At 44.4% G+C, this 13,536-nt stretch overlaps 1 protein-coding gene across 1 annotated transcript; it reads left to right on the forward strand.

The window, feature by feature from the left end:
* The first annotated feature begins 871 nt into the window (after positions 1-871).
* On the forward strand, positions 872-2,093 carry LOC115862444 (EP300-interacting inhibitor of differentiation 2-like). The gene has a single exon (XM_030874264.2). It carries the CDS (start codon positions 1,053-1,055, stop codon positions 1,674-1,676), a length of 624 nt encoding a protein of 207 aa, XP_030730124.2. The 5' UTR covers positions 872-1,052; the 3' UTR covers positions 1,677-2,093.
* The last annotated feature ends 11,443 nt before the right edge of the window (positions 2,094-13,536 follow it).

Consider the following 13,536-nt stretch of genomic DNA (forward strand, 5'->3'; position numbering starts at 1 on the left):
TTGTTATAAAGCAGAAACTAACACACCATTGTAAAGTAATTATACTCCAATAAAGATGTTAAAAAAAGAAAGAAAGAAAATGAAGTATTTATAACCACAATGAAAAGCATAGGTGAATCTCATAAAAATAATGTTGTGGGAAAGAAACGAGACACAAGAGTATGTAAAATTCAAAAAAACAAGCAAAATTAGACTACAGTATCAGAATGCAGCTCTAGGTAGTAAAACATAAAGAAAAGCAAAGAAAAAATTACCATACATATCAGTATAGTAGTTACTTCTGGGTAGAAAGGAGACAATAGTGATAAGAAGAGGGAAAGGATTCTGGGATACTAGAAATATTCAATTCCTTGACCCAGGTGGTGGTTACATGGACATTCACTTTGCGATAAATCATTCAGCCGTATATTTATATTTTGTATATTTTTCCTGCATGTTATATTGTACGAAAAAGATTTAGAAAAATGCCAAAGTATTTTTTTTAAATAACAAGGGAACGTTATTACAAAGTTTTAGTAATTAAGAGGATTGGTATGGGTGAAGATAGGCAAATGAATAAATGGAAAAGAATAAAGAACCACACCCTACCCCCAAAATAACCCATGAATCTAAACTATCTGGATATATAATAGAGGTGGCATTATAATCACTAGAGAACAAGAAGGAAGAGGCATCCTAGGATGTAATCTTGGGAAAGCCAACAGGAAGCGATCTTGTGAGACTTTCCTTGTAAACATTAAACTGGTTGAAATGTAAAACAAGGCTCGACTCCGCCCTTAGACATTCTGGGTAACAGGGGAAGGTTTCAGGTGTGTTTGTTGGCTCTTCCGGCCGCTAGGTGGCACCTGGAAGATCGCAGGCGCGTGGGGATGACTCATGCGCAGCGCTCTTAGGTTCAGCCGCAGGCCCTACGCTCGTGCACGTGGGTTTGCCCACAGCGTTGACCCGTGTGCACAGCGCTCACGCACGCGCATTTACTTGCACACCGCTGATCGCGCTGTACCGTTATTCCCGTTTTTCTGAGAGCGGCCGAGCTGACCCCGCGGTCCGGGATGTCCGAGCTGCCCGCAGACAGCAGTGTCCCACCGAAGGGCGCGGCGAATGACAACGGCGACGTCCCGCAGGCGGAGGTAGGCGGCGGGAGGCGGGAGCCGGCCCCAGCGCAGCCTGTGGAGGCCAGGGACCGTGCAGCCTGTGGAGGCCTGGCGGCGGCCAGGGAAGGTCCAGTGGCGGATGCCAGGGAAGGTCCGATGGCGGCGGCCAGGGAAGCGCGGATTGCAGAGGTTGCCCGATTGTTGGCGGAGCCAGCAGAGGAAGAGGGTCCTGAGGGCAGACGCCGGTCCAGGCCCGGGAACAGCCCAGGCCTGGCTGCGTTGCCGAATCTCCGCCTCCGTCACCCACTTGGCGTTTTAGGAATTAATTATCAGCAGCTCCTCCGCCACTATCTGGAACACTACCCCATTGCTCCCGGCAGAATTCAGGAGCTTGAAGGACGCCGCAGGAGGTTTGTGGAAGCCTGCAGAGCAAGGGAAGCAGCGTTTGATGCCGAATATCAGCGGAATCCTCAGAGGATGGATTTTGATATTTTAACATTTAGTATAACTCTGACTGCATCTGAAATTATCAATCCTCTGATAGAAGAACTTGGTTGTGATAAGTTTATCGGTAGAGAATAATTTAGTGATGAAACTACTTCAAGAACCTCTGCGTTCAGTACAGTTATACCAATCCTGTAACTTGATTTTAAAAAGTCAAAGTATTTGAGAATAAGGCAAGGCACAGTTGAAAAAGAAAAGGAAGCTTATCAAGAAAAACCATCAGAAAAGAAATAGAAGAAAATAAAAAAGGTTATGACTCCTCTAACGTCCTTTGAGTTTGTGATTGATCCAGACTGTTTTCCCTGCATTGTGTAAATGTCTTTTAGAATTGCTTCACTAAAGTGAAGAATGGTTTTATATAATTGAGACTTGATGAAGAAAAACTGCCAATAGAGCCCATAGTGTAAGATTGATTTTGTGTTTTCTGAGGCATTTCAAATGAAAGGCAAAGTAAATACTGTATATATTACATGATAAATTATGTATTCAAGACTATCGGAAATTTCTGGATTTTTTCTTTCATTCAATTTTTAATACTTTTTTGGTAAATAATCTATTTATAAGCCCCCAAAATATAAAGTGTGCAATGAAAAGTCTTCTATCCCTTTCCCCCCGCCCACCCAGTACCTACCACAATTCCCATCTGTAACCACAATACCTCTTCTGTCTTTTCAGTTTCCCTATGTATACACAAGCAAATACAAATCTGGGTGGGTTTTTTTTTTTTTTCATTTCTTCACAAAAGTTGGCAAATTATATTTATTGATTTATGCATTGCATTTTCAGTAAGAACTTATCTTAAAGATCCTTCCAAACCACTACATTTCCTCATTCTTTTTTAGAGCTGCATTTTATTCCATTCTGTGGTTATGTTGTAATTTACTTAACCAGGAACATACTGATGGGCATTTAGGTTTTTTCCCATCATTTTCTATTGGCCAAAAAAGTTGCTATAATAGTTAATCTTGTCTGTATATCCCATGGCATGGGCACAAATACAGTATTGCTCTGATTCTAAATGCACTTTTCATATATTGACGTCTCTGAAATTGGGGTGTGTCTTACATTTGATGGTGTAATACAGCATTTTCATAAAAATAATGGTGCATATTATAATCAGCAGCTTCTTAGATTCCTTGTTATGTATAATATCTTAGTACGACTTTCCAGAGGTGAGAATTCTGAGGTGAATGCACTCATGTGAAAGTTTAGAGATATTACTAAGTTGCCTTCCATTCATGTTGTACCTCTTCACACTGCCACCAGCAACTGCTGAACATGGACATTTCCCCTGCAGCCTCACCAGCACAATAAGTCATCAAGTGTCTGGATTTTGCCAGTCTATATAGTTGGAAAATGGTATATCAGTTTTAATTTGCTTTTCTCTCATTATGAGGGAAGTTAAATATCTTTTCATTTGAGTCATACATATTCCCTTTTCCATGAACTATCTATTCAAAATCTTTTCTCCATTTCTTTCCTGAATAATTTGGTCCTTTCTTTATTGACTCTGTTAACTATTAATGAAATAGTGAGATGAGCTATGATAATAGCTTGTAATGTGAGTTCTGGGTAGTTTTTCCTAGGTTGTCATTTGTCTTTGGTTTTCCTGAAAGCCTTTTGGCATGGAGATTTTTGCTCTTGTTTCCTTTTATCTTTTAAACCTGCAAGATTTGGGGAATTCTCCGGTGGTCCAGTGATTAGGACTCAGTGCTTTCACTGCCGGGTCACGGGTTTGATCACTGGTCGGGGAACTGAGATTCTGCAAGCCGTGCAGCGTGGCCAAAAAAAAAAAAAAAGAGAAAAAACCTGCAAGATTTTGAAACTCGAGGTTTTCTCGGTGTGTGTGCATGTGTATGTATGTGTGTGGTTTTATTGTTCATATTTGAATTTTTGAACCATTCGGAATTTATCCCGATGTACAATATGAGGTAAGGATCCAAATTTTCTTTTTTAGGTGGCTACCTGGCTGCCGCAACACCAGATACTAACTAGCCCATCTTTTCCCCACTAACTTTGTTTAAAGATGCCTCTTCATCATATACTAAACTTTTTAAAGTTTTCTAACTAGTTTTACAGGTAATAATGCTAAAACCTCTCATTATACTTCATTTTCAGAGTGTTCTGGCTATCTTTATTTATATTACTACGTCAACCTCAAAGTCAGCTTACCTTATTTCAAAGTTCTTTATTAGAATCACATTATATTTAATAAATCGAAGATAACTGCCATCGCTAAGATATCTAAATTATTTTTCCACTTTTTAAAGGCTTCCTTTGTATCCTTCAGAAGAGTATTAATGTTTGTCCTTAAATTAGTGTTCCTAAAGTAGGTCTTTTACAGGTCTAATCATTTATTCCTAGACATTTTATCTTTTATGTTTTTTCTATAGTAAATGAGGATTATCGCTGTTATATTTTCTAAAAGCTTGCCTATGTATTTGAAAATAATTCATTTCTGCATATTTATTTGATAGCCTGTTAACATACTGAATTCTCTTACTGTTTTACAGTAGTTTTTCATTTGAATCTCCTAGATTGGGGAACAAGTCATATGCAAATAGTGACAGTATTGCCTCTTTTATAATGTTTATACTTCTGACTTCTTTCTCTTTATTTATACATTAGACAGAAGGTACTTTATTGGTACCTTCTTTCTAATGTAAAATAATATGAATGATAGTGAAGCATCATTAACTTGTCCTAATTTTGTAGAAATTCTTCACATATCCATCTCTCACTATTTGTATATGTGTGTGTTTTATCTAGAGTGGTTACAGAATTTTGTCAAAGGCCTTTTCATAATCCATGAAGGTGTTATTTTTATATCCACCACCATGATTGCATTCTTCAAATGATCCTTATTTACAAATGAGATATAATCCTTTTTTTTTTTTTTGCCTCGCCAAGTGACTTGCAGGATCTTGGTTCCCCGACCAGGGATCGAACCTGGGCCCGGCAGTGAAAGCGCCAAGTCCTAACCACTGGACCGCCAGGGAATTCCCTTGGCCACTTCTTAGATCCCATTTCTATGAGACCTCCATGCGCATGAACTAAATTTTGTTTCTTTTTCTCCTGTTAATCTGTCTTGTGTCAATTTTATTATTAGTCCAGCCACAAGACCTCAAGATGGGTCCAAGGGAAAATTTCCCCCTCCCTGACAGTTCCTTCATACGTTTCCAATCAAATCCACTCACACGACCGACCCCTTCACTTTGGTAGACTTGAGTGAAAATCTGGTGGGTCGCAGGGCTGGGGTCATCCCTTGAAGGACAAGCCTCCCCACCTGGCTGGTTCCTTTCAACTTCTCCCCTTCCCTCCTCTTCACCTTTCATCTCAGGAGCAAAATCAAGTCCTCTTCTTGTCTCTCAAAGCATTTTAAGGAGCCACTTCTCTTGCTTGAACAGTTTCAGCTGCAGTGTCAGCACGTACAGTGGCTTCTTCCCCAGAGTTTAGCCAAACTCCCCAGGTCAGGGACACAGTCCTCTGTTACAGACACCATAGCTCTAAGTTCAGGGGTCCCCAGGCCACTCCCACGTCTGACCAGCAGGCTACAAGTTTGAGGATTCCCAGTTCCCATGCAGTTTCAATAATTTGCTAAAAAAAAGACTCACAGAACTCAAGAAAGCATTACAGTTATGGTTACAATTTCATGATAGCAAAGGATACAAATCATAACCAGTTAAAGGGAAAGACGAGTAGGACCAAGTCTGGGAGAGTCCCAAACATGATATTACTGCCATCCTCAGGGATGCATCATCCTCCGGCACGTGCAGAGCATTTACCAACCAGGGACGCTCAACGAGCCCTGAAATTAGGCCGAAATCGCGAGGCTTAAACCCTCTAAGACTCCCAGGGATGGCCCAAGGGGTTCCCCCCACACACCAGTAACAAAGACACTCCTATTGTAATGGGGATGGGGCGGCCGTTACTGCGCGACAGTTACCGGGCAACCGTTGCTCTGTAACGAACAGGTCCTTCGCATAGCTGCCTCTGGCGCTACAGTTACCAGGCAACCGTTACCGGGAGACCGCTAATGCGGGACCTTTAGAGCGAGACCGCTAGCCTGGCCGGTTAGAGGGCCCCTTCTGCCAGTCAGGCGGTTGGTGGTTCTCTGGGGAAAAGTGAGGTAAGAGGCGGATCCCGGCCTTCTCCCGGGTGCCCTCCAGGCACTCTGGCCTTGGGCCAGCAGGTGAGCTGGGGGGCTGGGGATAGGCTGGGGGCTGTGTCCTGCAGGGCTCCAGAGCCCTCGCCAAGGCCCCCCACTGGCCGGGCCCAGGCCTTGAGGCTGCGGTGAACCTCGCGACCTAATGGCAGCGGCAGTCTGCGTGGGACGCAGTTTGCGGGACCTGGCCCCCGCCGTTTGGGCGGCCTGAGGAGCCTGAGGGCCGGCTGGGTCCTAGGCGTCTGGCTCCCTCAGTGATGACAGCTGTGCAGGGTCTGGGGACCTGGTCCTGAGGGCACTGCCAGCTGGGATCTGCCTCTTCAGCCGGGAGGACCCAGACTGGGTGCCGGACGAACGCTCCTGGGCAGGGTAACTGGCCCCCGCAGGGACCCCCTCCTCTTAGCCAGGACCTGGACCTCGGAGGGTGAAAGTTGAGCCTTAGGACCTTGCCCTTTCTTGTCAGAACAGAGAATAACATTTGTTGGGTGGAGATTTACAGGAACGTCATTACCTGACCGTGACCTGACCTCAAGGACAAAGGATCTGACACCAAGAAATTTACAACTGACCACGCCCCTCCCTCACCATTGCTATAAAAGGGCTTTGCTGAAAGCTTTCAGGGAGTTTAGGGTTTTTCAGGCATGAACCACCCATCTCCTTGCATGGCCCTGCGATAAACCTTTCTCTGCTCCAAACTCGGACGTTTTGGTATCGTTTGGCCTCACTGTGCGTCGGGCACACAGACTTGCATTCGGTAACGCTATCGCTGGAAATTCCAAAGATTTGGAATTTGGAATTTGGTTACCTTCTGGGAATTAGGGACAAAGTCCAATCAAATTAACATGATGGTTCTTCCAAACCAATACTGGCCTCTCTTTACGAATTCTGGGGGAAATTAGTCTCTGTCCCCTAATACTGATGTTCCAGTTATCTCTTGCTGTGTAACTAACCACCCTAAAACTTAATGGCTTTAAGCAACAACCATTTTATCACTGCTCACTCTTCTGTAGGTTGACCGAAATCAGCTCAGCAGTTCTGCTCCACGTGATGGTGGCCAGGAGCTCAGCTGGGCTGGAATGTCCTGGACGGGTCACTCACGTGCCTGTCATATTGGTGGGAAAAGGCTGGAAGGCTGGGCCTCTCCCTGTATGCAGTTTCAAATCCTCTTCCTCTCCACCTTGCTCTCCAATAGTGTAGCCAGATTTCTTATGTGGCCGCCTCAGGGCTTCCAAAAGTGCAAAGGTGGGAAGCTGCCGGGCCTTCAGACTCAGGCCCAGAGCTAGCACACATCCGCCTCATTCTGTGGGTTACACAGGCCCAGCCCATTTCAGGGAGGAGAGGCAATACCCAAGGAAGTGAATCCTGAGCACTGCGGTTTATGGGGAGCCATCTTTGGAAACCGGTCACCACAGATGATATAACCACCATCGCCATTGGTTGAGAGTTTATGGTGATCCAGGCACAGATCTCGGTGCTTTATTTATGGCATCTCACAGAATTCTCACCATGGTGTGAGGTAAAGAGTATTAGCATATCCATTTTATAGATGAGAAAACTGAGGCTTACTAGCTGTATCAGTCAGGGTTCTTCTGAGAAATAGAACCAATAGGAAAGCCATGATCTAGGCACATGGGCTTCTTTCTGTGTGTGTGTGTGTGTGTGTGTCTTTCTGTGTGTGTGTGTGTGTGTGTGTGTAATGTATATTGTATATGTATACATATATATTGTATATACAGAGAGAGAAAGAGATCTTAAGGAATTCATTCACAGGATTGTGGAGGCTGGCAAGTGCAAAATCTGTGGGGCAGGCCAGCAGCCTGGAGATTTAGGTAAAGTTAATGTTGTGGTCCTGAATGTGAAGGCTGGAAATTCAGGGAGAATATCTATGTTGCAATCTAGAGGAGAATTCCACTTTTTCAGGAAACTTTAGTTTTTGCTCTTACGGAACTAAGATCCCACAAGATCTTTTTGGCTCTGCACGGCCAAAAAAAAATATATATATATATATATATATATATATATATATATACACATATATATATATGTGTATATATATATATACATACCTTCAAGTGATTAGATGAGGCAAGTCTGCTTTATTTAGAGCCAACTGTTGATAAATCTTAATCACTTCTAGGAAATATCTTTACAGCAACATCTTAGACTAGTGTTTGACCAAACAGCTGGTCATCATAGTCTAGCCAAGTGGACACAGAATTTATCATCACACTTACCCAAGTTCACACAGCTAAGAAGCAGTAGAATTAGGGCTCAAACCCAGCTTTCTTGCCTCCAAAACTCATACTAATAATCAATTCATCAGTGATTGCCAAAATGGACCACCTTTAGAAATGAACTGGAGTGCTGACCAGAAAATTTTTTCCCAGGACTCCACTCTGACTCTAGAAGACACTTCTTGAGATGGCTACCCACTACGTCCTCCTTTCTCTAGGAATCTCACCCCACCCTCTTAATGCTATTTGACCTTTGTGACTTCACTTCCCCTCCAACTGTAGTTGATTTGATCAACGGTGGCACTTCAACTAGGCTGGGCCAATGAGATACTCGAATACTGGAGCTGGACTGTCAAGGTTCAAATCCCTATTCCACTTCTGACCAGCAGTGAGCTCTAAGGTGAATTACTCTACTTCTCTGGATCAGTCTTTCATCTGTAAAATGGGGGTAATGTTAACAATATCGACAGTTACATTATGAAAAATTATCCAAAGCCTACAAGTAAGACAAGTGATGACTTCATGTCCTTTCTTTTCTTTTTTTTTTTTTTTTAATTAATTTATTTTTGGCTGCATTGGGTCCTCATTGCTGTGCGCGGGCTTTTCCCTAGCTGTGGGGAGCGGGGGCTACTCTTAGTTGCGGTGCTCGGACTTCTCACTGCGGTGGCTTCTCTTGTTGCAGAGCACAGGCTCTAGGTGCGCGGGCTTCAGTAGTTGTGGATCGTAGGCTCTAGAGCGCAGGCTCAGTAGTTGTGATGCATGGGCTTAGTTGCTCCGCGGCATGTGGAGCCCCGACCAGGGCTCAAACCCGTGTCCCCTGCATTGACAGGCAGATTCTTAACCACTGCGCCACCAGGGAAGCCCTTCATTTTTTAATATTTTTAAAAATCATTAGGGATGTCCCTGGCGGTCTAGTGGTTAGGACTCCAAGCTCTCACTGCCGAGGGCCCGGGTTTGATCCCTGGTCAGGGAACTAAAATCCCACAGGCCTGTAAGGCACAGACACCCAAAAAAAAAAGTTACATGTTAACAGTTTTATGAAAAATAACTGTTTCAGAAGAATGATGTCAGCAACATGGCAGATGAAAAACTGTCTCTTCAATCTACAACCGCTAAAACATCCACAACACAAACACCATGTGTCCAGAGAATTCACACATCTGAACAGCTACAGCGGGATGTACAGGGACACACAGAGGAGGCGGAACTGAGGGAACAGGGAGGTGGTTCCTGCAAACCCAGCTCTCCTGCCATGGCAGCTGAGGCCGCAGTCCCAGAGAGCCAGTAACAATAGCAGAGGAAGCGGCACACACGACTCTAACCTCCCAGCGGCAGCGGTGCCCACAGTCACCGGTAGCAGTGGAGCCTGAGATCCCATCCCTCCAGCTGCTGAGGCATCCACAGTTCTGACCCCTGGCCACCCACTCGCAGCGGTGGAGCCGGCAAACCTTACAATACTGGCAGAGGCGCCAGGTGCAGCACCATTCGCCCGCCACCATCGCCCTCCCCCAGGGGCGGAGTCTGCAAGGGGTGGGGATCCCGAATGTAAGAGAAGAGCACATCATCTCCGAGCCCCAGGCGGAAACACCTACTGGTGTTTCCAGCAGGAAACAAGGCACCAATGACCACGGAGGCACAAGGAGCAATAAAGAGGGCTTGAAGCAACGATAAAGGTAGTGGAGTGTGGAAAATGCAGACTCTCAAACATAACCGGAGGCAGCGCAGGGAAGAGAAACCCAAACCTTGTGCCATATCTCCACCTACTGGAAAACAGAAGAAACGCCTCATTTTTTTTTTTTTTTTTTTTTTTCTCTCTTTTTCTCTTTCTTTTTGGCCGTGGCCCTTGGCTTGCCGGATCTTAGTTCCCCCACCAGGGACTGAACCGGGGCTATGGAAGTGAAAGCGCCGAGTGCTAACCATTGCACCGCCAGGGAACTCCCTGAAACGCCTCAGTTTCTAACTTGTTAAATCGTTAGCATCAAGCAGAAAGGTGTCCCCTACTTCAGATGCATGGGCAGAGGAGCAACTCATCAAGCACCATGAAGAACCACGGTAACACTGTAACACGAAAGGAAATGACAATTCTCCAGAAACCAAACTTAAAGTCGCAGACTACTGAGATCTCACTGATGGAGAATTTAAAATAGCTCTATGAAGAAACTCAAGGAGCTACAAGAAAACTCAGAAAGGTAGTTCAATGAGCTCGGGAATAAAATTAATGTACAGAAGAAATACTTTACCAAAGAGATTGAAACTCTAAAGAAGAATCAAACAGAAATTCTGGAGCGGAAGAGCAAAATAAACGAGATGAAGAATGCATTAGAAAGCATTGGAAATAGAGCACACTATATGGAAAAGAGAATTAGCAAGCTTGAAGATAGAACTCTGTGATACAAGTAGAAGAGGAAAGAGAAATAAGATTTTTTAAATGAGGAAACCTAGCAAGGCTCACATTCAGATTTGATGGAGAAATTAAAAGCTTTACAGACAGGCAAAAGCTAAAAGAATTCAGCACCATCAAACCAGCTTCACAACAAATGTTAAAGGAACTTCTCTACGCGAAAAAAAAAAAAGGCCACAACTAGAAAAAAGAATACTACGGAAAGAAAAGGCTCACTGGCGAAGTCAAACATACAGCAAAGGTGGGAAATCATCCACACACAAAGCTAGTAGGGAGGTTAAAAGACAAAAGTAGTAAAATCTGTATCCACAATCTGTATGCACAATCTGTATCCACAATAAGCAGTTAAGGCATACACAAAACAATTAGATGTAAAATATGATGTCAAAAAACAGTAATTGTGGGACTTCCCTGGTGGCACAGTGGTTGGGAATCCGCCTGCCGGTGCAGGGGACACGGGTTCCAGCCCTGGTCTGGGAGGGTCCCGCATGCCGCGGAGCAACTAAGCCCGTGCGCCACAACTACTGAAGCCTGCGCGCCTAGAGCCCGTGCACCACAACGAAGAGTAGCCCCCGCTCGCCGCAGCTAGAGAAAGCCCGCGTGCAGCGGTGAAGACCCAGTGCAGCCAAAAATTAATTAATTAATTACATATTAAAAAAAAAAAAAAAGTAGTGCTTCCCTGGTGGCGCAGTGGTTGAGAGTCCGCCTGCCGATGCAGGGGACACGGGTTCGTGCCCCGGTCCAGGAAGATCCCACATGCCGCGGAGCGGCTGGGCCCGTGAGCCATGGCCGCTGAGCCTGTGCATCCGGAGCCTGTGCTCCGCAACGGGAGAGGCCACAACAGTGAGAGGCCCGCGTACGGCAATAAAATAAAAATAATTAATTAATTACCTTAAATATAAAGGGACTAAATGCTCCAAGATTTGCAAAAAATGTAAAACAATGTCACTTTTCTCACTGAATTATTTTTTTGGGGAAATGATTATATTTTCATAAAAAATATTATTTATGTTAACATGTAATGGGCTTATTGTTTTAAATTGGTTTTAGGATTTCTCAGTTTTAATTCCTAAGATATGAATAACAGTAGATGAATACACATAAACAAAAGCTGTTTGGGACGATCAATAACTTTTACAAGTGTAGGTGGGCCTGAGACCAAACAATTTGAGCATTGCTGCTCTGAGCTTGGCAATCCATTCCTATTTGCTAGGGACTGATTGGCCTGAGATGGACATTTGACCCCAGTATGGCCAATCAGATTTAAGAGCATATCTGCTAAACCTCTGGAAAGGACTTTTCTCCTTGAAAATGCAGATTTTATTTTATAATCAATTAATAAACATATTTTTTAACTTCTCAATTTATTTATTTATTTTTGGCTGTGCTGGGTCTTCATTGCTGCGCGCGGGCTTTCTCTAGTTGCGGCGTGTGGCTCAGTAGTTGTGGCACACAGGCTTAGTTGCCCTAAGGCATGTGGGATCTTCTCGGACCAGGGATCAAACCCATGTCCCCTGCACTGACAAGTGGATTCTTAAGCTGGACCACCAGGGAAGTCCAGTCCAATACTATTAGGTCAGGTACAGACCTTATTCAGATTAATGGAAGGGTTTCAAACAGAAGTCCACTGTGCTTCCCAACCCCTGAGAGCCCCTCCTGTGCTAAACCTTGGGCCTGGGTCCCCGAAACCAGGAAGATCAAGAAAGACACTGAATTTTCTGTGCGATTCTAGGCAAGCGTCTCCCCCTCTCTGGGCTTCACTTTGCCCCTCTGTGAAATGAACTTCAAATGGGCTTTCCTCTTATAGCATATTGAGAAGTAATATTCACTGAGCATCTATTGCATGCCATCCTCTGTTGTAAAATGCTTTGTACTTATTAACTCATTTAATACTCACAAACTTGTGAAGCAGATTCTACTACTAGTTTCATTTTACAGATAAGGAAATTAAGGCACCGAGAGGTAAAGTGACTTGTCTGAATACATGGCAGAACCAGGTCTGAACCAAAGCAGTCTGATTTCTGTGCATTTGTAGGCTTTTTGGTTTTTTGTCTTGGTTTGTGTTTTTTTGGAGTGATCATTTAGGTTGCTTTATTTGCTACTGCCATTGTGCTAAATGCAATAAGTGTATGCCTGATTTAAAGATTTAAAGCTCTGTCAAAAGAGAAAAAAAAATGACAAGTTTCTCCTTGGTGTGCAATGCCTTCCACCTTACTCCTCTGGGGCCCTGCTTCCTTTCACCTTTAAACTGAAGGATTTGGACCAGAGAATAACTTTCTCTTCCCTGCAAGCTCTGATCATCTGAGATAGTCTTCCTTGCCCCAGAGGCTACGACCTTAGGCTGAGCCTGCAGCAGCCTATGAGACAAAGCGATAGAACAGAGCCTGCACTTTAAAAGGCCTCCAGACTTGGGTGTGGGACTCTTCCCTTGTGGTGGTGAATCAGAGGACTCTGGTCATCACTCTTTGATAATCCAGCCAGTACTGTTCCTGTGATGACTCACCGACATGTACAGTGATGGTGCCAAGACTCTGAGATAGGTGAGGCATCCTTGACACCAGAAGTGCATCAAAGGGGGGAATCCATGGGATTCAGCTGCCTGCCTTCAGCTTGCATGCAGTCACTGATCAAAAATACACGATGAAGGGACTTCCCTGGTGGCGCAGTGGTTAAGAATCCACCTGCCAATGCAGGGAACACGAGTTCGACCCCTGGTCCGGGAAGATCCCACATGCCGCAGAGCGACTAAGCCCATGCACCACTGCTACTGAGCCTGCGCTCTAGAGCCTGTGAGCCACAATTACTGAGCCCACATGCCGCAACTACTGAAGCCCGCGCACCTACAGCCCTGCTCTGTAACGAGACAAGCCACCTCAATGAGAAGCCCGTGCACCGCAATGAAGAGTAGCCCACGCTCACCGCAAGTAGAGAAAGCCCACACGCAGCAACGAGGACCCAACGCAGCTAAAAATAAATACATAAAATAAATAAATTTTTTAAAAAATACGTGATGAATGTAACACAGTTTCCCATCTTTGCTTTTAAATTGAGTTCTGCTCTCTCGGCAGGTGGTACAATTTGTTCAAGGCAGCAAAGACTCGGCCTCTGAATATCGTGTTGTCTTTGAAGGAACAATGG

The sequence above is a fragment of the Globicephala melas genome, chromosome 19 (genome assembly GCF_963455315.2).
Source record: "Globicephala melas chromosome 19, mGloMel1.2, whole genome shotgun sequence".
Lineage (NCBI taxonomy): Eukaryota > Metazoa > Chordata > Mammalia > Artiodactyla > Delphinidae > Globicephala > Globicephala melas.

Bases quoted from the DNA above. Each gene is read 5' to 3' on its own strand.
- LOC115862444 (XM_030874264.2), top strand. From the start codon at position 1,053: ATGTCCGAGCTGCCCGCAGACAGCAGTGTCCCACCGAAGGGCGCGGCG.